At 40.4% G+C, this 24,176-nt stretch overlaps 1 protein-coding gene across 14 annotated transcripts in view; it reads left to right on the top strand.

Moving 5' to 3' along the window:
* PEX5L (peroxisomal biogenesis factor 5 like) overlaps window positions 1-24,176 on the top strand; it is a 686,817-nt gene that overhangs the window by 638,354 nt on the left and 24,287 nt on the right. For all 14 annotated transcript variants that reach the window (XM_063621798.1, XM_063621795.1, XM_063621797.1 and 11 more), the window contains 2 exons: window positions 17,593-17,709; window positions 21,523-21,666. In XM_063621798.1, coding sequence (XP_063477868.1) covers window positions 17,593-17,709; window positions 21,523-21,666 — 261 coding nt within the window. The remainder of the gene's footprint in view (window positions 1-17,592; window positions 17,710-21,522; window positions 21,667-24,176) is intronic.

Raw genomic sequence — 24,176 nt, 5'->3', positions numbered from 1 at the left:
ACTCAACAGAAATGAATAGGAATACAATCTAATAACAATGTATTATAACTTTTCTTCTAAAATATAATTTTTCTCTCTCTAGTCACCCCCATTTCTGCCAAAGATAATCAAAGTAAGACTAATTTTTTGCAAAATAGTCTCATCAAACTTGGCCTGATTATTTACATAAGTGCAGCATGAATAGTGATTGACCACATAGGGTCTTTTTAAGTCTGCTTTCCGGCATTTTTGATAAGGTATCTCAGATTAGACTTTTCAAAATCTCTCAAGGCTAAGAAGCCAAACCAAGGTGGACTTCAGACTTTAATCTAAAATATACCACCAGAATAATCCCATGACTATCGTCAAAAGACAAAACCACAACAAATTTGGTTAAATGATCTAATTGGTTTTTGTTTGTGATTCATGAATAAGCATAGCATCTACCTAATTCTAAAAATTTAGAAAAGGTTATCTGATGAGCTGTGCAGAAGAAGTTGACTTTATAAGCAAAAAAGAGGCTAAAGAAAACAGAAACAGGGACCCAAAAGTGGCCTGTTTGGGGATCTGTCTCTTCTCTCTCTCCTGATTTCTCAAAAGGTCAAATAAATAACAGTTTTGGTGGCCTGTAACTTTAGCATGAGTGACTCCATTTTGATTTGGTCTGTTGGGCCTAGTATAGGAGCTCAATACAAATCAATAGCCTCTTTATTGATATGTAAATATATCCATAATAAAGGATTATAAAATTATGTGCACAGTAAAGTTCTACTTTCACAAAATAAGTATAAATCTAATGTTTGTTGAGCACTTATTATGTTCCAGCCACTCTGCCAAATATTTCATAAGTGTTATAAAATGTGGTCCTCCTGACTATCCTGTGAAGTAGGCATTTTAACTCCTTTTTATAGATGAGAAAACTAGAGCTCACAGAAGGAAATAACTGGCCCTTGGATTCAGAGTTGACGAGCAACGGTTTTTACATGTAAATGTAAGGGGAAAACCTAAAATAAGATATACGGAAGTGCTCTCAGTGATTACATCTAGATAGTAAAATTAGGAAGGTTATTTTTTCTTTTTGTTCATGTATTTGTCTAATTTGCCTACAATGAATTTGGTTTGCCTACATTATTTTCTAAAAGTTTTCTGAAGTATTTGATCAAAAAATACCAATACAGATACCTAAATGAAATAAAAATCATTGTTTTCTCATATTTTGAGTGAATTTTAGGAAGTTTCTAAAATACTCTTCTAACACCCACTTAAATCTAATTTTGAAGATTTCAGTGATCCCTAATTTAAATCTGCTTTAATCCCATTCTGGGCCATCTGGACAGTTAATGGGCTCTTTGGAGTTCCCCATATGAAAACAGAGCATGTTTATCGTTTATTTTCCTTAAATATTTAGTTAAAATGTGGGACTACAATTATCCCTGAAAACAATCTTTTAATTATTCAAATGTCATGACAGCATAACTTTAGATGCAACTATTGACCTTCACATTTCTCTTGAGTCAGCAATGTTCTTCAGATTCTAAATATACTTTTAAAAAATAAATCACAAGCTCTGCCTCCCAGAGAAAAAAGACAAAGCCACTATTGCTGTTTTGTCCTCTCAGAACTTAGGATTGTTTTGTGCTGTGCTAGTTAGCAGCAACCATTACTGACTGATATATTGTCTCACATCTCTGTAGACAGTCAAATGATATAAGAAAAGTGTTTTTATTTAAAAAAAAAAAAGCAACAACAATAACATAACCTAACCCTGGTATAACTCTTCAAAACGTACAGAAATATTTTCCAAACATTTGGATGTGAGGAAAGGTTATTTGATTTGGCTGAGATCACATCTCTAGGGGAGTGGTAGCACCAGGACAAGAGTGTACGTTTTCTGACTTGGTGCAGAATACTTTTCAACACCCCAGCTGTTCCTTCCAAGTGATTGTGAGACCCTTGAGGTCAGGAACTGGCTTTCAGCTTCATAGCCTGAGAACATAGCTGCCTCCTCCAGCTTCTGTAGCCCCAGGAACCTGGGGCTCTTTAGTTTGTAGCTGCACCACTCCAGTCTCTGCCTCCATCTTCACAAGGCCATCTTCCTTCTATGTCTTCGTGTGTCTTGAAATGGCATCTCCTCTCTTTGTTTACATTTTCTTCTTACGAGGAAATCAGCCATATTGGATTAAGAGCCCACCCTAAGAACTTCATCTGAACTTGATTACCTCTGCAAAGACCCAATTTCCAAACAAGGTCATATTTATAAATTCTGGGTGTTAGAACTTAAAAATATCATTTTGAGGAACACAATTCAACCCATAACAGTCCCATAGCTTTTCCAATCATTCTAAGATAATAAAAAGCTTCCAGACACTTTTGGTCTCAAGGACAGTATTGTTTCAGTCACTAAAATATCCAGTCCTCTATAATAATTATATGACTCTCACATATTCACAATTTAGAGTTTCCCACTCCCCAAGCTAGGAGCACCTTTAGGCCTAGTCCTCTGCCCAGTGAACCTTCTCTCTCCCGGCCCTACTCCTTCCCCCCCTGCTCACTAGCCACAGTCTCCAAGGCCTCCACGGCAGGGCCCAAAGCAGTGAGAGGCAGCAAAGGAGCCCAGCCTTGTGTGATGGGTACAGTCATGAGCCAGCCTAGGTGCTCTCTGGGCTTGATGGATGTTTACCACAAGCACATTCTCTCATGTTCTGCTTCTGTGGGTCCCTCAGAGATTCCTACAGGGAATATCCAACTGCAGTTTCAGTGAGACTGTCACCAATCCTCACCCTTCCAGGAAGGCACCTAGGTGGAATTCAAGATAGCTCCAGGCAGCGTCAGTCGTTGGTGGCCCAGATCTGATCCATGAGAAACATATCCTTCACAATTCTTTTCCTAGAAATGTTCTCCCTTGGCTCCTTCAACTTTAGCCATTTTATCAGAGTTATAGGCGAAATGTTGAAAACCTGTATTTGGGCAGAGTGCAGTGGCTCACACCTATAATCCTAACACTTTGGGATGCCAAGGAGAGAGGATCGCTTGAGCCCAGGAGTTCTAGACCAATCTGGACAACATATGGAGACCCTGTCTCCACAAAAAAATAAAAATAAAAATTAGCCACGCATGTTGGTATGTGCCTGTAGCCCTAGCTACTTGGAAGGCTGAAGTGGAAGGATCGCTTGAGCCTGGGAGTTTGAGGCTGCAGTGAGCCATGATTGCACCACTGCACTCTAGCCTTGGCAAAAATAATAATAATAAGTAAAAAATTTATAAATGTTGGAAATGAAAAACCGTGTGTGTGTGTGTGTGTGTGTGAGAGAGAGAGAGAGACTTTACCATTCCTTTGGCAAGTCCAGCCTAGGTAGACTAGGTAGTCAGGCACCTATTGCTTCATTCTTTTTTTCTTTTTTCATTCTTTTGGAACCACAGCCAACACTGAAAGAGTCCCATTTTAACCTTCCACTGTAGTTTCTTTCATTCTTCGTAGAAAAGAGGCTGAGAGTGGAATCACTGACCTTGTATTTCTAACCAGAATGAACTTGGTTTGTCTCAAGAAAATTAAGTGACAAGAGATAAACAGAAGGGCTCTGTTCTGCTCTTTTGTCCAACCTAGATAATATTTGCCAAGCTACAATATTGATTGATCCTTAAAGCAAAGAACAGGTTAGAGAGGCAGAGAGGGTTGAGGGGAAGCAAGGTTGCATTAATGAAAAGTGTGCAAGAGTAAGAATTAAGAGATGTGGGTTCTGGCCCTGGTTATGTTATTAACTAGCTGTTGACCTTGGACAAGTAACTTGTAAAGGTCAAATATGTTGAGACACTTGAAAGCTCTTTTAAACTATACATATTCAATATTGTTGCTCTTTGTAACAGGTAATGCAGTTTTGTCACTAAATCCTCTTATTTCTTCACTCAGAAAACCTCTTAGATTCACCCTTTCCTCTCCATTCCCACTGTAATCATGCAGGCTAAACCCGGATTACTGCAATAGCTTCCTAATTTATCTCTCTTTGGCCCTACTGCCCACAATCCATCCCCATAAGGAGGAGTTGGACTGGATGTCTTAAGGCCCAGATTCTATCAGACAATCAGCAAGAAAAGAAAACATAACAACTGTTCCTTTCCCCACTCCACTCCCATCCTTAGCCTAAGCTACGATTCAAATAGGGCATTATTTAGCTTAACGATTGAAGATTAGTTACAAAGCTAAATAGGTAAGTAGGTAGGTAGGTGGGTGGGGGGGTAAGTAGGTAGGTAGGTAAGTAAGTAGGTAGATTGGTGGGTAAGTAGGTAGATGGGTGGGTGGGTAAGTAGGTAGGTAAGTAACTAGGTAGGTTGGTGGGTAGGTAGAGAGGTGGGTAGGGTAGGTAAGTAAGTAAGTAGGTTTGTGGGTAGGTAGATAGGTAGATGGGCGGGTAAGTAGGTAGGTTGGTGGGTAGGTAGGTAGGTGAATGGGTGGGTAAGTAAGTAGGAAGGCTGGTGGGTAGGTGGGTAGGTAGGTGGGTGGCTAACTAAGTAGGAAGGTTGGTGGGTAGGTAAGTGGGTGGGTAAGTAGGTAGGCTGATGGGTAGGTAGGTAGGTGAGAGGGTAGGTAAGTAAGTAGGAAGGTTGGTGGGTAGGTGGGTAGGTGGGTATGTAGGTGGGTGGGTAAGTAAGTAGGTTGGTGGGTAGGTAGGTGAGAGAGTAGGTAAGTAAGTAGGAAGGTTGGTAGGTAGGTGGGTAGGTAGGTGGGTGGTTAAGTAGGTAGGTTGGTGGGTAGGTAGGTAGGTGAGTGGGTGCGTAAGTAAGTAGGAAGGTTGGTGGGTAGGTGGGTAGGTGAGGGGGTGGGTAAGTAAGTAGGAAAGTTGGTGGGTAGGTGGGTAGGTAGGTAGGTGGGTAAGTAAGTAGGAAGGTTAGTGGGTAGGCAGGTGGGTGGGTAAGTAAATACGAAGGTTGGTGGGTGGGTAAGTAGGTAGGTTGGTGGGTAGGTAGGCAGGTGGGTGGGTGGGTAAGTAAGTAAGAAGATGTGTTGGTAGGTAGTTGGGGAATAGGATCCCCCAAGTGAGAAGCCTCCCTCTCTCTCTCTCTCTCTCTGTCTCTCTGTGTGTGTGTGTGTGTGTGTGTGTGTGTGTGTCTCTCTCTCTGTCGATCTCCCCCCACCCCCACCCCAACATCTAATCAAACACCAAGTCCTATTGATTCTATTAAAGATCTCTCAAATCTACCCATTTCTCTCCTTCTCCACTGCCAGCACCCTACCCTAGTCACTATCATCTCTTATATAGACAACTGTAACAGCCTTATAAACATGTTGCAGCCTTCAGTGTGGAGAATAGAATGCCCTGTGTATTCCATTCTCCTCATTTCAACCAGAGTAATCTTTCTGAAACACCGATCTAAATAATGGCTTCACAGTTGTCCTTAGAACAAAGTCCAAGCTTATTCATCTAACTGTATAAGGTATTTTCTGATCTTGAATATTCTACATCCTCACCTCTGACACCTTCTGCCTTCAGGTTTACACTGGCATCGTCATAATCAGTTCCCAGAATGGGTCCTGTAATCCTTCTCCTAGCTTTTACACATGCTGTTCCTCCTACTGGACATTTTCTTTCCTCGTGCCATTACATGGCTGACATTTGTTCAACCTTAGAGTCTCAGTTGGGTGTTATCTGCTTCCAAGAAGACTCCTCAACTCCTAAGTCAGGTTGGGTTCTCTCCTCTCCCAGAGCACCTTTCCTCCCCCATACCCCAGTCCTTATAATACTGTATTGCATCTGTCTATGCCCCAGCAAATTGCACACTCCAGCAGCAGGGCGAGCATCTCTCTTGCTCACTGCTGCACTCTGGTGACTAAAATACTGCCTCCCACATAGTAGGCTTGCCCATAATGTTTGCCGAATAAATTAATTTAATGTGAAAGTGTAATATGATTACTTTGAGAAGATGCTACCCTTCAAATTTTATGAATTACTTCACGGAGGTTCCATATTTTTAAAAAATCTATCTTATAAAGACATTAGAAAAGCACTGCGGTCTTGTAGATTTTTTTTCTTTTTTTTTTTTTAGACAGAGTCTCGCCCTGTCACCCAGGCTGGAGTTGGAGTGGACTGGTGCAATCTCAGCTCACTGCAACCTCTGCCTCCTGGGTTCAAGCAATTCTCTGCCTCAGCCTCCCGAGTAGCTGGGATTACAGGCACCCGCTACCATGCCCGGCTAATTTTTGTATTTTTAGTAGAGACGGGTTTCACTATCTTGGCCAGGCTGGTCTTGAACTCCTGACCTCATTATCCACCCACCTCGGCCTCCCAAAGTGATGGGATTACAGGCATGAGCCACTGCATCCAGCCATATTTCTTTTTTAAAATGGTAGACCTGCTTTCCAAATGTGATCTTACTTACATAATAGCCCCTGAGATGAATGCAGATATATATCATTTGTTAAAGTCTAGCAAATCTTGCTGATACAGGCAAGTGACTGAAAATGGAGGAATGTCAGTCCATCTAGAGTCTCCTCCCCTTTGTCTGTCAGGATCTGTGGAAAAGAGTGCTCAGAGAGCGGGGTTTTTTTCCTAGCCAGTAGAGTCTCTGGCCTGGCATTTTTGGGGAGCCTCTCTTCTGTGTTTTGATACCAGGAATGAGGGAGCTGCTGCCAAGAAGCTAGATCCAATGCCTAGTATCCTTGGAAGAGAAAATATTTCTCTAGTCCTGTCCAAATTAATCCTCATAGGCCAATAAATCAATACACCAGGAAAATACAGGATGATTTTGGCCATCTGGAATTTCTTGAGGCGTTGGTGGGTAAAACAGAAACTACCTAGCTCCACATTAGCTACGAATAGCTGTATATTAGCTCAAGGTAACACAGACACATTCACCTTCCCACGTGATACCACCAGCACCAGATCCATGGCTGGAAGCTCCCTGCAGCTTTTCAGAATCCTTGCCTTGCTGTTGAGTCAGCCAGTTTGATTTCAGTGCCAAAGAAAGCAGCTTCAACCATTTTCCTACCCAATAGCCTCGTAAGATAACAAGGCAGATCCAGACTTTGTCTTTACATTTGGTCAACCATTTTGACAATCAGGTAGTCATTAAAAAAAAAGAGAGGAAACCAGAATATCAGGGCAATATGATCAATACAATATCAGTGGTTTTTTAAATTGGACTTTTCCTGCCAAAATGAAACAGTTTTTTTCCCCCTCCAAATATTCTGAAAGAATGAGAGGAAAATACTATTTCCACAAAGGTAGTATCTACATGGGCTTTAGATATAGCAAGTTTAAGGCCGGGCAGTGGCTCACACCTGTAATCCCAGCACTTTGGGAGGCCAAGGTGGGTGGATCACCTGAGGTCAGGAGTTCGAGATCAGCCTGGCCAACATGGTGAAACCCCATCTCTACTAAAAACACACACAAAAAAAAAAATTAGCCAGGCCTGGTGGCAGGCTCCTGTAATTCCAGCTACTCAGGAGGTTGAGGCAGGAGAATCGCCTGAACCTGGGAGGTGGAGGTTGCAGTGAGCCAAGATCACGCCACTGCACTCTAGCCTTGGCAACAAGAGCGAAACTCCGTCTAAAAAAAAAAAAAAAGAAGTAGCAAGTTTAAATTATTTATCACCAAGGAAAATATTACAAAGGAAAATGCTTCTAAACCAATCCCTCTGTTGACTTTTGCCTGCATCAAAGGAAAACAGGGGAGAAAAGAACCCATTCATTCCCAGACATAAGGTTGCTTAGTTGTAGCTATAAATGCTGCCCCCGGGTGGGCACATTCTGTGTTCTAAGCCAAGTGCTTTACATTCCTTCATCTCACTCCGTGCTCACAACAGCCCTATCAGCAAAGTGTTACTCCCATTTTAAGGTGGAGAAACTGGGACATAGAGACATTCAGTAACTTGGCCAAGGTCACACCACCGTTAAGTACTGAGATTCTAACCTGATCTAACTCCAAAATTCCTGCTCTTAATCACTGTTCCCAATATAAAGCGATGTTTGGTGCTATTAATTTTGCAGGCTCTGAACCAACCATAGAACTTGAAATTTTTTGGTCATCAGAAAATAATTTCTTTATCAGAGAATTTCTCTTACTTAAGAGGTTTTAAAAACAACTATAGTATGGCAGCATCAACTGAAACAGTCCAGAAAAAAGCAAAAATAGTAAAGGAAATCGGAAAAGTTTTGGAGAGGTCAGAAACTCCCCAGAAATCCCACTAGACTAATAAATTAACTGTTTTCATTTTTTCATGTTTCTTCCAGTCTTTGTCTATTCTGTATACATAATTATATGCAGTTTCAAAGGTCATTTTAAATTACTGGTTAGTATTGAGAAGATGAATATGTCAAATGAGTGTTCTTGTCAAAAACACACCAAAAATTATCTTAATTCTTTTCTCCACATTCTGGGTTTCATTTCCCTTTCTAGAATAATAACAGCAACAAAATCTTGAAGAATTCTGATTCACACAGCAGATGTGAGGATGAGAAAACCTGCTGGCTAATTGGAGATGAGTTTCACTGGAAGCAATCACGTAAAACAAACTATGTCATAGACTCTTATCCCTGAAAGCCGGTCGCGGGATACACAAAAATTAGCCCACCAAAGGTCTCTGTTTTTGTGGAACTTTAGATGCTCATACACTAAGGCTTTATCTCAACATTTTCTAGAGAACCCTAAATGCGCACATACACACACACACTCACACACACACACACACACACATACACACATACACATAGTTCAAGGTAAAATACATTTAGGAGACTGCTGCTCATGTCCCCCTCTCAGAGATTTAAAATATGCATTAGCATATGAAGATCCTGGGAAGTCACACAGTAAAGAACCTGTTTCCTTATGTCCAGAAATTGCAAACTCAGTTGGCTACAGGGCCAGGCAGGTAAAGGTATGGACCTGGTGCTGACTGTGGCAGAGACGACATGTAGCATCTGAAAGTTGCTGTTTCTAGAAATGTGGGTCTTGTATTAACAGATCTTCACAAAATGTCTGAAATCTGGGTTTTCATGTGAAATTTCTCATCCAGGATGAGATGGGAGAAAACATGTATCTTGGCTAGATCTGCTAAGGAAAACCAGAGCCATACAGTAGTTAAAGCACTAAAAGCAGATTTTATTCAGGAACTATTGCAGTGGGTGGCGGGGGGAGGAAGACCTCAGCATAGAACTGGGCTCAGTTCCGAATACAGCATGGAGAGGCAGGGATCCAGCCAAAGAAAGGTGGGCATCAGTGAATGGGAAATTACTAAGAAGAGACATCAGGGATTGGGGGGATTCTGGTTGAACCCACCTTTTTAGGATTTTTGCTGGAGGCAGGCCAGGTGATCAGACATAACCTGGGGGATGGTGGGAATGAAAAATTTGGTCAGATGTAGAGGCAATCAGATATCAAGAGAGGAATTCTGTCTAAACTGACTTAGCAGGATTCTTGCTAAAACTAGACTTCGCAAGGACAGATATGGAAACCTGGGGTTGAAGCCTAGTTGAGAAAAGGGCTGGGGGGAGATTGACTAAAGTTTGGTCACTGAATTTCTGTCAGATCTGACCTGTAGGCTACTGATTTGCAGCCTTTAGCTTAACCTAAAGTAGCTGAAGCTCATTTGGCCACAGAACTCTGTTCCTAGAACAGTCTTTTGGGAGATACTAACACATTTCATTGGCCTACCAACCCTTCAAAAAAGCCTCCAGAGTGAAGTCCCTTCTCTAAGCCTCATCTTCCTCCCCTACTCCAGTCCTCTGGCCTAAAGTAGTAAAAGATGTTCCAGTTACTACGGCTGCGTAACACATTACTCCAACACCTGTGGCTTAAAACAACAATATTTGTTTTGCCCAAAACTCTGTAATTTGGGTAGAGCTCAGAGAGCATGGTTCATCTTTGTTCCACAAGGTGTCAGAGTGGCTTGAAGGCTGAAGATGAGGGTAGAAGTCTGGAATTATCTGAAGGCACACTCACTCACAAACAGATTCTTGGATGGATTATGCTTGTAGTTACTCGAGACATCCCTGAGACTGATGGCTGGAACACCTCCATGTGGCCTTTCTTTGAGGGTTGGGCTTCCTTGCAAGGTGGTAGCTAGATTCCAAGGGTGAGTGTCCTCAAGAAGAGGTAGGCAGAAACTGTATCACCTTTTAGGGCCTAGCCTCAAAAGTCATGCCCGAGTATTCCCATTGTGTTCTATTTGTCAAGGCAGGCATTCAAAGACAGGGCAATAGACTACCTCTTAATTAAATGAGACAAGGTTCTGAAGAGATGGGAGCCAGAAAAACTGCTATAGCCATTTGGGGAAGAAGCAATTGACTGTCAAAGAAAAGAATGAAGTATTTTGATTTCTAGTTGTATCATTTACCAATAATAGTGTGAGACTGAGCAAGTAACTTCATCTCTTTTTGCATTTTATTGTTCACCCTGTCCTGAATTACAGTTATGACTATTTTTATTTCATCATTAGGCACTGAGCTTCTTGAGGGTAGCATCCACATCTAGATATTTTTGTTCTGGCTTGTTTCGTTTCCTAAATATTTTCATAATGCAATGCGCAGTGACAAACATGTAGTTTGGGCTTAGTAAACATGTCTAATACTTTATTTTTTAAAACAAGTAGAGAGCTTCCTAGTGAGTTTTCATGACTTGTAAACATGTCTAAAGAAAAAGAAACCCTTTCAGGAACTGACTCCCACTCTTCTAGTTCACTGCTGGCTTTTTTCATCACATAACCTGTTATCATATGGAACATGGGCAAGATTCAAACCCCAAGACCCTCTGCCCATCTCCACATGTCCCCATCTCTTCATGCCCATGGTAAAGGAGCCCTAGTCACCAGCCCCTACTTGCCTGCAATAAAAAAACAGCCACTGAGAAACTGGCCCTGCAAAACCTTATGCCTGAAGCACAGAAAGCTTCAGCATATTCCATTGCACATTAACAGCAGTTCTTTTTTTTGTGAAGGCAAATACCACAGGAGCCAAGAACACAGATATAATCATGTGAAATTCCAGTTCTGCAAAGACATTCGTTTGCTAATGAATATGCTAAAAGCCTTTCAAAAGTGACCTCTTCCTATTTAGACAACATACTTTGCTCTTTGTTCTTTAATATTCCATTTCTGTTTGCCCCCTTGCCGGGTAAGGAGGAAGAGAAAGGAAATAACAGAAAACTATCTAGGATTTCCTCTGTTAGAAATGGCTCTTGATTTCCTTCTACCAAATTTCTTGAACCTTATATTGTTTATTTCCAGCCTTCTGTGCTCATTCCTCCCCTTCCCATCATTTCCAGTCTTTCCTCCCCACATTTCTGCAGCTACCCTGCTGGCACATTGCTTGGTGAGAGCCTTGGGCTGTTTGCCCCGGGGCCTGCCAGCATCTGGAGTGATGGCTGACTCCATTGAAACAAGGAAGAAGCATGTCTATCCCAGAGGCAACCAGAAAAATCTGAGTGCTAGTACCAATATTTTTGTTTTGCAATACTTCTGAACCACACAATTCACATAGTTTGTGAGATTGCATTCCCTCTGTATCCTGGGAAATATTATTTTTCATTTCCAAGCAATAAAATAGCATTAACTGCTGATTCCTTAGCTCGTACATGTTACAAGTTCTAAGCACTTCACATACATTGTTTCACTTAACCCTTACTCTTAAGAGATTTTTTACAATTTACAGAAGAAGAAACTGAGTTAAACAGGTGAACTAAGTTGCATAAGGTCACGTGACAAGGAGCCTAGCCAAAATTATAGCCTGTTCTACCTGAGGCCAAAGCCCATCTGTTTTCCTCCCTACACTGTTTATTTCTTTTTAAAATTTAACTCGTTTTTTTTTTCAGCATACCCCCACCAATATTAAGACCTATACTGTTTAGATTGAGAAAGAGGAATGCATGACAGATCTATGTTTATCTCACAGAGATTTGACTAATTTTGAGCCTTCCTGTTTGGCTCAGTAAATCAATTCGTTAACAACATTGCAACCAGAGACACTCACAGTTGTTAGAGACCAAAGAATTCTTTGGGTCAAACCTCCATCTGATTTGTGAATCAGCTTTACAGCACTCCTCACATTGGTCATTCCATCCCTGAAGACTTCTAAGGTTGAGGAGCCCATTCCATTTTCAGGCAGTTTTGTATTGCATTTGATAAAAATTTGTACCCCTGGAATTGCCTTTCATTTATCCTGGTTCTGCCGTCTGCAAAACAAAGCTGGGCTGGTTTGCTCAGCTCTCAGCATCCCCTGATGATTGTGTTAGCAGGTGAGTTGCTCCTTTACCCATTCTTCATCAGCAGGGTTACTCCTGCCCCAGGTCACTCATGCCTGAAGAGACTCCAGTTTGTCAATGAGACTCACTACATGGGACACCCAGCACCACACTAAGAGCTCAAACTAATTCTGACCAATTGAAATTCTATCCTGTCCTCCATGAGAACACTGCACATCTGTGATGCAGCTCCGGGTTGAATATGTTCTTTGGGCAGCCACATAAAATCTTCAACTAGTATTGAGCTCTTACTCAACAGGAAATATGGTGAGCAGAGACACTCAATTACCGTTGGCCAGCCTGGACTACTGGACCCCAGGGCAGTGAAGCCCCACACTGATACGCACCTAATTTCACTGCAGCAAAATTGTTTGTTGTGGCAAATTTTTAATCCAAACTTGCATAGTGGTTTTCATTCCTTGTCATCTAAAAGAAGTAGTTTCCTTTTCTTTTTTTTTTCCTTTTTTTTTTTTTTTTTTGAGACAAAGTCTGATTGCCCAGGCTGGAGTGCAATGGCACGATCTCGGCTCATCGCAACCTCCACCTGCCGGGTTCAAGTGATTCTCCTGCCTCAGCCTCCCGAGTATCTGGGATTACAGGCATGCACCACCACGCCTGGCTAATTCTGTATTTTTTAGTAGAGGGGGGGTTTCTCCATGTTGGTCAGGCTGGTCTCAAACTGCCGACCTCAGGTGATCTGCCTGCCTCGGTCTCTGAAAGTCTTGAGATTACAGGCGTGACCACTGCACCTGGCCTACTTTCTTTTCTTCTGCATAGGCAGAGCTGGTTGGGTTGGGTTGGTTTGGTTTGGTTTGGTTTTCTCAAGTTTTGATCCAGTGACAGTTAATCAATGGAAGTCTAAAGAGGCAAAAAGAAATCCAGACTCCTCCCAGGAAGAATTGCCACTTAATCCCACATTGATTAGTTCCTTTACAGCACAACCCCAGGATCTTTCTAACTGACAATTACATTTGACCACAAAATCAAAAGTAGCTCTATGTTAACTAGATGACTAAAATAAACTGGTGAATTGGAATTGATAATATGCTGCCATCCCTTAAACTTTCCTGTTCTAAAATAAATTGCTTCTTTTCTTATTCTTCATATCTTAATATAATTAATATTTAATTAATATTGCCCTGGTTCTTATAAAAAATTTTGTTTTCCAGTTTTACAGTTAAAAAAGTGAAGGAAAATAATGTCCAATGTACTTTTGGGAAAACATTTTAAAGTATGATTTTTGGAGATTAGTAAATAGACTAGAAGACTCCTTTAAAAAAAAAAAAATGTGATTCTGTGCTAAGATCTTCCTTCTGCCTTATTCTGATCTGAGTCAATCCATGTAGACAAAGAAGCCTGAGCTGCTATCTAACGAACCCAATCTTCTCACTTTACAAATGAGGAAAAATAACTTACAGATGAGTTAAAGTGACTTGCTCAAATTCTAGCACACATCTTTATTCTTTCAAACCACTAACACAGAATATCAATGATGAAGGAATTCAGAGGCAAAAGATTGCTCTAGTGTGGGAATGTTACAGAAAACATCATGGAGGAACTGAAATTGAAAAGAAGTAAGCATTTTTTTTTTAACCAAATCTTACTTTTCCACTGAAATAACTTAGGCCAGCAATAGAAAATTTGGAAAATGGTAAAAAGTACACAAAAAAGTAATGGGATAAATTGCTAATAACCTCATCCCATAAAAGAGTTATACAGCGCCTTTCTCTACAGTCTTTTCTCCCCCAGATAATTATTGTGGTTGTTTTTCTATTACTGTGATTATACTACTTAGCAAGAAACATTATAACTCAAGGACTATTCAATATTATAATAAACTATTCATAAACATCACTTTAATTGCTGCATAGCAGTCCGTTATAGAGGTTTTACCATAGTTTTCTTAACCTTGATCTTATTTTTGAGTAATTAGATGGAAGGGAAACATTTAAATGAAGAGAAGGAAGGTATCTAAAAGAAGAATATGTTTTTACAACAAATGAAAACACCAAACTATTCACAGCTTTTATATTTGAGCTTTGCGGTTGTGGGTGATTTTTGTTTTATTCTCTGTATTTTTCTCAATACTATAAAAACACTAGCAAGAACACCTACTTTTTTTGAGCACCTACCATGTACTTTATGCCACAGATGCATTTTCTCATTTAGTTGTCATAACAACTAACCAAAATTGCTATTATATCTTCATTTTAAAAATAAGGAAAATGAGACTTAGAAATATTAAGAGATTCACAAAAGGGCAATGACGGAACAAGAATTTGACCCCAGGTCCATCCAAGGGGAAACCTGCTATTCTTAACCACCATGCTGCATATCCCAATGTTTTTATGAGTATGTACTATACTTTATCATCAGAGAACTATTCTTAGACATGGATATGGTTGGCAAATAATAGCTCATTTCTGATGTAAGCCGATAGCTTGTTACACAGAGTATAAACAACAATCTACCAAAATCCCAGAAGAGCTAAGAAAATCATCAATAAATAAAATCCCCTCAGTTATGGCTAAGGTCTTTAAAATTCAGATATGTTTCAGGTTTCTCTAAAATTCATTTAAAATAGTGAGAGGAAGCAGCGTTAATTGTAGCTACGTGAATGAAGTCTGGATTCCGCAACTGGATGAAAATTGATTATACTAAAAGTAGTCTTCTGTAATTAAATGAAAACTGTGCTCTGCACTTTAATTAGTCAGCAGTAACTCATTTTAAGTGGTAACAGTGAGTTCTGGTGTATCTCATTAAGTGAGAGCCCAGCAGCTCTACCTCAGCTGAGGTTCTTTCGGTTTTCCAAAGGAGCCTTATTTATGTATCTACTGCTCTAATTTCAAGCTGCAAGAAAGGTAATGCATTCTTTGGTAACTCAGATGTACACTCCTTCTCATTCTTTCATGCAGAAAACTTGTAATATGCTTTAAATTCCAAGGACTCTCACTGGACGAACGTATTTGCCTTGGAAAGTATGTGCAGTCATTGGCCTCTCATATCACCCAGTGGGAGTCTGGGAAAGTCAGCAAACATTATGAAATTCACTTGATAGATTTGTCTTCCCTTCTACTGCAGACATGTTAAACCTGCATCTTTGAAAAGCTATTTAAAAAATGAATTCCCCCAAATTTTTTCCAAAGTTTTTAGTATCTAATAATTCAGGTTTCGTGGTATTAATAAAAAGGAAAGATTTGTTGTTGTTGTTGTGGTGGTGGTTGTTGTTGTTGTTGTTGTTGAGACGGAGTCTGGCTCTGTCACCCAGGCTGGAGTGCAGTGGTGCAATCTCGGCTCACTGCAAGCTCCGCCTCCCGGGTTCATGCCATTCTCCTGCCTCAGCCTCCTAGGAAAGATATTTTTTGTTTCGTTGTTTAACCTTACTTTTTAATTATAAAAGCAAAGCATGCTCATCATAGAAAATTTAGAAAGTAGGAGAAGTATGAAGAGGCAGGAAAAACATCCCTCATTATTTCTTCATTCAAAGACACATTTCTATTAATATAGTGGCATATTTCTTCCTAGTCTTTTATCTAGCCATGGCTATCGTATATTTGAGATCATTCTGTTTGCACAATGTGGTATTCTACTAGAAAAAGCCATTAAAAAATAAATTTTGAATTTTACTTCTGAGCTGAACCTGGATTCCTAGTAGCCATTCCATGTGCTTCCAGCATCATGGACATAGATTATCAAGATGCCTGCTGCCTTGTTGAGAGGAGGCCTTTGTCAAAGGGGTGGAACCTGTTTCTGTGAGAGGAATGAGAATTCTGGACATAATAAAGCAGGAGAAAGAGCTACTATTTATTTAGTAGTTTGGGATTATCACATTGGGCTGGTTCTTACTTCATGAACATTTGTATCTAAAAGAAATAAGATTATAATTACCACTCAAAGCAACTCTGAAGAAGAGTTCTTGCTTCAGGGCAGCCACAGCCCAGGCAGACCAGAAGGATTAAAAGGTGAAGGTTAACCTCAAGTCAGTGTGATGGTGTATCAACAAGTCACAGGACTTCAAATCATAGACACTGAGATTTGCAATTTGTAAAGAGTATGAATTTCAGTCCCAGATTCAGGTGTTCAAGGAATACTCATTGTTTTATTTGTTTGTTTAAAGAAAATAAAGTGGTTTCCAAGTGTCTCTCTTACCAGGCTGGCAAGGAACTTACTCTAGGGCGTGAAATATGAAATATGGAAGGCTTATGTAGTGTCAGAAAACAAGGACAGAGTCTCCCCCACCCGCCGCCCCCCTGCTTCCGGCTGTCATGGTGACCACTAACAGCCATCCAAGGCCAAAGTGGTTCTTTGAAATTCACTTTCTATTTCCGGGCCATGTGAGAACAGGGGTTCAAGTGAGCCCTCTTTATACATCCACAGTCATCCTCTCTGATATCAAGCTGGTTTGCCTGGGAAATAGCTAAAAACTGAGCACCAGTCTCCCACTAATCAGAACCTGCCACCCTCCATCTCTTTCCCTACCCCTGGAAAATTCCGTCTCTCTTAAATTCTTTAAGATGCTTGCTCCTTCCTCCTGCCCCTTGGGCCACTTAAAGTACTCTCTTGAGGCTTAATAAAATAGAAGTCAACCAGGGACAGCTCTTACAGCAAAAATCTTCTTCAGTCTGGGAACACACACCTCCCTTGAAGTAAAGAAGAGCAAACAGCCTGATTTCCCGTACAGAAAATGTGTGGGGAAACTACAAGAAAACAAAAACACAAAGTAGCATTTTTCAAAAAATCATCCTGCCACATAAAAGTCGTTGAAGAGGATTCAGTCAGGTTCACACCAGCGTCCCTCATTCTTTAGCACCAGTAGACCAAGTTTGCCATAATCTGACAAGTGTGGGCTTGGAAGGCAGATGGGGTTCAGATCCTGTGAGTCCTAGCTTTGGGGCCATAACCCTCCAGGCTCAGTTTTCTGCTGGCACAGTGCTTGACACAGAGTAGGATCAACTAATGTTTCATTCTCTTGTCCGTACCTGGCTGTCCTCCCAAGTCACTGCTCAGCCAGTCCCAAAGCAGTTGCTCTAATTCTTTATATGCTAGGAGCAATTCTGGGAGAGACTGCCCTTCCTAAAATGTAGCCTAGTGCCCACACATGAAACTGTATATAAGTAGTGGGTTTTTAGCTGAATTTGGCATATGTGATCCTGGTCTTTCTGATGGTAGTTATTCTCCTGCTGGAGAAAACCACAGCTAATCCACTTCAACGCTCTGACCAGTGAGTACCCTCCAGAAGCTCTTCAGCCACGCCTATCAATTGGATGTCGTCAGCCATTTTATTCCTCCTCAGAAGTCTCTTTTATCTATTAGGGAAAAAAATAAAAACCACCGATGATGTGGCATGTTCTTAAATCCATCTCCATTCATTTTTCCTGTCTCCCAGTCAGATACAGAGTTTTGGGATAAGATGCAAGCAGAATGGGAAGAAATGGCTCGGAGGAACTGGATATCTGAGAACCAAGAAGCCCAGAACCAAGTAACCATCTCGGCTAGTGAGAAGGTAACCAGTTCTGTTCCTATACATGCTGACTACTTTTCTCAACCTTTTTGGATCATATTTTATAGATTAGTCAATAGCTATTCTGTCAAAAACACAGTAATTAAAAAGAATTTAATGTCAATCTGACCTAGAAGAAATTCTGATAGAGACAATATAATTATCCAATGTCTGAAGGCAGCCAAGTTGGAATGAAATGCTCTTATTTTTATCAGTGTTCAGACAGACAGTTTGGCAGCCGACCAGAGCTTGGATCCTGACTGCTAGCCAGTTACTGAACTAGCTGACATTGAGGGTGGGTTGGAACAAGAATTGGTCTAATCTCACAATACTCTGTCAGCCAGTCATGTGAGTCCTGTTGACTTACCAGCAACAGAAGTGACACCAGTGGCATGGGAGTGAAGTGGAGACTTGGGGCTATATTTCACAGGTGGTCATTATATAGCTAGCAAAGAAACTCCGTGGAAAAGATGCTGTCACACAACCAGGTCAAGTCCCAAGAGGATTCCTTAGAGGTACTCCCCTGATAGGAGCCCCAGCAAATGCGCAAGTACAGTGAACAACCAGCCAAATCACTCATGAAGTCCCAGTTGCTCTAGGATTTATGCATTTATAAAACACTTGGTGGGGTTGGGGAGAACACTGGGGAATAAGTATAAATGACTTGAAAGAAAAATGTGGAACTTTCTTACCTAGAAAAGTATATATCACAATAGCCAAGATATAGAAGCAACCTAAGTGTCCATCAACAGACAAATGGATAAATGTGAGCCTGAACAACAGAGTGAGACCCTGTCTCTACCAAAAAAAAAAAAAATAGCTGGGCATAGTGGCACACACCTGTAGTCCCCAGCTACTCAGGAGGCTGAGGTGGGAGGATCACTTCAACCCCAGGAGGTCAAGGCTGCAGTGAGCCGTGATGGTGTCACTGCACAGCCTGGACAACAGAATGAGACCCTGTTTAAAAAAGAAAAAAAAGGAAAAGAAAATGTGGTACATATATACAATGGAATACTATTCAGCCATAAAAAAGAATGGCTTCCTGTCATTTATAACAACATGGATGGAACTGTAGGTCATTATGTTAAGTAAAATAAGCCAGGCACAGAAAGACAGACTTCTTATGTTCTTACTTGTTTGTGGGAGCTATATTTAAAACAAATGAATTCATAGAGATGGAGAGTAGAATGATGGTTACCAGAGGCTGGGAAGGGTAATGAGCAGGGGAAGGGGGTAGGGAACTGGGGATGGTTAATGGGTACAAAAATATAGTTATATAGAATGAACAACATCTAGTATTTGATAGCACAGTGGGTGACTACACTCAACAATAATTTATTGTACCTTTTAAAATAACTAAAAGAGTATAATTGGATTGTTTATAACACAAAAAAGGATACATGCTTGAAGTGATTATATCCCATTTACTGTGATATGACTGTTACGCACATCACATAAGTGTATGCCTGTAGGCCTGTATCAAAACATCTCATGTGCCCCATAAATACATATACCTACTAGGTACCCACAAAAATTAAAAATTAATTAATTAATTAAAAGAATAAAATAAAAACTATAAATAGATAAGTATGTATTATTTTGTGGTGGAGGAAGTCTCAATAATATTCAGTTCTGGACAGCATTCGTGATATTTTGCTAATACAACAAATATTTATTGAGCATCTACTCTTACACTAAGTACTGGGGATATGATGACAAATACTCTCCGATTTTAGTAGATCTGCAATCTACATAGTCATTAAAATGTCTCTCTCCTCCAACTACTCTGTCCCTCAATAGGCCAGGCAATCTCATAAAATTAAAACAACCGTCTCATTACAAGTAACTGTCTTTTCCACAAGGAAATCAAAGCTAAGTGAGAACACAGGACATTGATTCAGATCATCAGACTCTGGGCTGTAACTCGTGCCCCCGAGGTCTGCCTGAGCTCCATAGCCCCTTACTCCCAGAACCCCATACCCACACTAACCCCACGTAAGCCAGTCACACCCTGTGGCTTTTGATGGGGCATTTTGTCCTTCTAAGCACCTATGGAGACTGAAGGCCTCCACTTGATCTACTCTGAAACCTTAGTAACATCATCAATACACTAGCTTATTTGTATCTATCAAATTTAAAGGATTTTATGAAAATCTATGCAAGTAAAATTGCAACAAATAATATCTCTCAGATACTTCAGATGAGAGTTTAAGTTGGGACAAATTTTTTCAAAAACAATTTAGCTACACATTTCAAGGACTTAAGAATGGCTCATAACCTTTAACCTAATAAATCCCTCTGGGAGTCTGTCCTAAGGTAATAAGTAAATGCAGCAAAGATTTCTGCATGAGGCTTTCACCATAGTTTTATTTATGATAACAAAAAATGTAAAATAACCTGAATATTCATCAACAGGGGATTGAGCAAATAAATATAGCATATCCATAGGAATAATTTTAGTAACACAGAGAAACCACAATATAAAACTAAGTGAGGCCTAAGCTATAAGACTAAGTATGTAATATGTGCCTATTTGTTTAATTTATATACTCATAGAAAATACCAGTTATTTGTACATTCTGTATTCTTTAAATTTTTACAATTAAAAAAAATCTTTAACTTGAAAACATGCATTCTCAACAGGGCCAATATAGCCCCCAGTAGGCAAAAACTGGTGCAGGGTGAAGGCAAAAAAATTCTTAGCTATGACAATGGTTTGTAGTTCTCCAAAGGGCCCTAGTAGGTAAACAAATATACAGTATGTGAGATTCATATTTTGGGGGATGGGTGGTAGCACTTAGCAAAAACATGTCTAAAGAGTCAGTATTTTTAAAATCTTAAGGGGAAATTGTTGAAACGAAAAGAACAAAAAATATCAGAAGAAAGCAAACTCAAAAATAGTAGCTGTGGTCATATCTAGGTCGTGGCATTATAGGTAACTTTTTGTATCTTTTTATATCATTTAGTATTATCTAAACTTTATACAATGAAATGTACTATATTCATAATAAGGAAAAGCAGAAATTTAAATTTAAAATAAAAAATTAAATAATCAAAATAAATAAATTTAATTTAAAATTGTTTATTATGCTTTAAGTTCTGAGATACCTGTGCAGAACATGCAAGTTTGTTACATAGGTATACACGTGCCACGATGGTTTTCTGCACCCACCAACCCATCAACTACATTAAGTATTTCTCCTAATGCTATCCCTCCCCTAGCCCCCCACCCCACAACAGGCCCCAGTGTGTGATGTTCCCCTCCCTGTGTCCATGTGTTCTCATTGTTCAACTCCCACTTATGAGTGAGAACATGCGGTGTTTGGCTTTCTGTTCCTGTGTTAGTTTGCTGAGAATGATGGTTTCCAGCTTCACCTACATCCCTGCAAAGGACATGAACTCATCCTTTTTTATGGCTGCATAGCATTCCATGGTGTATATGTGCCACATTTTCTTTATCCAGTCTATCATTGATGGGCATTTGGTTTGGTTCCAAGTCTTTGCTATTGTGAATAGTGCTGCAATAAACATACGTGTGCATGTGTCTTTATAGTAGAATGATCCTTTGGGTATATACTCAGTGATGGGATTACTGGTCAAACGATATTTCTGGTTCTAGATCCTCGAGGAATCACCACACTGTCTTCCACAATGGTTGAACTAACTTACACTCCCACCAGCAGTGTAAAAGCGTTCCTGTTTCTCCACATCCTCTCCAGCATCTGTTGTTTCCTGACTTTTTAATGAGAACTTATTGAATGTGAGAATGAGAAGAGAAATCAATGGCTCACGCACTGGCCTTTTTCTGTGTTGCAGGGATATTACTTTCACACTGAAAACCCCTTCAAGGACTGGCCTGGAGCATTTGAAGAAGGCTTAAAAAGGCTGAAGGAAGGGGACCTGCCAGTCACCATCCTGTTCATGGAAGCAGCAATTCTTCAGGACCCTGGAGATGCAGAGGTGTCATTCTCCCTTCATTCTGCCAGACTCAGAAAGGGCATGTGCTAACGAGGGACAGATAACACAGAACTCTGCTGGGTCACCTTTTCATCAAGTAAAGGTTCCCAGAGGAGTTAACCTAGCTTAGTCTACTTGTTTAAAAGTTACAAATAGGTACCCATTTTCTAACCACATTTCTAATTGGCAGTGTTTACAGTGCCTATAGATAAAGATTGGGGGCAGGAAAAGAAAAATCAAAATTACCAACCTGGAGGCTTATCAGTAGTTTTCTTTTTTTGAGACGGAGTCTTGCTCTGTCAACGAGGCTGGAGTGAAATGGCGCAATCTCAGCTCACTGCAACCTCCGCCTCCCAGGTTCAAGCGATTCCTCTGCCTCACCATCCCGAGTAGCTGAAATTACGGGTGCCTGTCACCATGCCCAGCTAATTTTTGTATTTCTAGCTGGTCTCGAACTCCTGACCTCATGTGATCCACCGGCTTGGCCTCCCAAAGTGCTGGGATTACAGGCATGAGCTACCGTGCCCAGCAGTAGTTTTCAAGGGACAGTATATAGTGATGTCTGGCTCATGTGTCACGCTGTACATCACCCTTGGTTTACTCACGCCACATTTATTGAACACATACTATGTCCCAAAAATTATACCAGGTCCTGGCTTAAAATATTGAAAAGCTGGGAAAACATATCAGATGGAAAACACGTTTATGGTCTATCTGGGAAAACGAGTAAAAAAAATCAATGTAGTGTAATAAATGCAATGTCAGAGTGTGCACAGGATGCTGGGAGACTAGAAACCATCCAGCTTTTCTGCATAAGTGGAGCCAGGGTCAGGGCAGGAATTAAAGGCAATAGGGGAGTCAAGTTTTTGTTACAAGGGAGCGCTATGTGGGTAGGCAGAGGGGCATGAAGCATCCTGTTAAGTGGAAGAGGGGAGGAGAGAATGATAGAGGGAAGGCAAGAAGAGATAGGCAAGAATTTGAAATTCATCTGAAAGCCATGGGAAACCACTAGGCGCCTGTACTCAGGAGAGGCATACCAACAGATTGTGCATTAGAAAAACCCCTTTCTCTGAGATGAGAAGAGTGATTAGAGACAGAGGCTGGGAGACCACCAAAAAGCTTCTGCAGTCCTAATCCCCTAGATTCCTAAATCTGTGAAGGCCTATCATAAGATAGTGTCAATATAATGGTTTCTTCTTTCATTTGTAATTTTCAGGAATCATCATATAAGGGATATTCCCAAGGGAATCTGCAGAAATTGTAGGGACCGGTATATATACTGGTGCTGAGAATACAATGTAGAATAGTGGTTAAGCATCTAGGCTGTGCTATCCCAACTGCATAGGTTCAGATCCCTGTTCTACCTGTTAGCCATGGGACCTGGGGCAAATCGTTTAAACACTCTAAGTTTCAGTTTCCTCATCTGTAACATGGAAATCCTAATAGTAACTATCTCATTGGGTGTTGTGAGGATTAAATTAGTCCTCACAAATTAAGTGCTCAGCTCAGTGCCTGGCACATCAACATTTAGCCTTCATTTTTATTATTGGTTGTATTTTATGTAGGAAGAATGAGTAAACTGATCACTAGTTAAATCTTGTAATATCTTGTTGGTCAAAAGGCTTACAGTGAAATGGGATTAAACTGAAAGCTGAAATTCTGAACCAAAATATTAGAATTTTTAAAAGATAGGCTGAGCGTGGTGCCTAATGCCTGTAATCCCAGCACTTTGGGAGGCCGAGGCAGGTGGATCATTTCAAGCCAGGAGTTCAAAACCAGCTTGGCCAACGTGGCGAAACCCTGTCTCTACTAAAAAATACAAAAAAAAATTAGCTGAGTGGGATGGCTCATGCCTGTAATCCCAGCTACTCGGGAGGCTGAGCTGGGAGAATCACTTGAACCAGGAGGCAGAGATTGCAGTGAGCTGAGATCGTGCCACTGCACTCCAGCCTCAGTGACAGAGCAAGACCCTGTCTCAAAACTAAAATAAAATAAAAGATATGTGCTCATTGTAGAAGAGGAAATTATTACACTAATATGAAACTATAGGCCACCCCCTAAAAATAATAATGTCATCTTACGTTTGTAAATGCTATGTATTTTACAAGGCGTTTTCAAATATATTACATTATTTGACACAACAGCCCGGGAAGATTTTTTTAAGGACATACTATGATCTCAGATTCATAAATAAGAAAATGAGGGGCTGTGGTAACTAACAAATCCCAGACAAAGACCCGGGGCTTCTGAATCTATGGAGACCTCAAAGTTAAGGTAATAACACTGCAGACAGTGAAAATGACACCATGGCCAAAGGCTGGAAAAACGCCCCCAGAGAAAGACTATTTCACCAATCTTTTCTTAAGAAGCATTCTAAGATATATGGAAGGTGAAATCAAAATAGAGGTTTCTGTCTGTATGTTTAAGAGATTTAAAAGAATCAAGCATATTTGGAGGGGGGAATAATCAGTATTTTTATGAGTTTATAAGGTATATGTAATAATAACCCATGA

Source organism: Symphalangus syndactylus, chromosome 17 (assembly GCF_028878055.3).
Source record: "Symphalangus syndactylus isolate Jambi chromosome 17, NHGRI_mSymSyn1-v2.1_pri, whole genome shotgun sequence".
NCBI classification, from domain to species: Eukaryota; Metazoa; Chordata; class Mammalia; order Primates; family Hylobatidae; genus Symphalangus; species Symphalangus syndactylus.
Note: the sequence above shows the minus strand (reverse complement) of the source record. Positions and strands in the feature narration are given on the sequence as shown.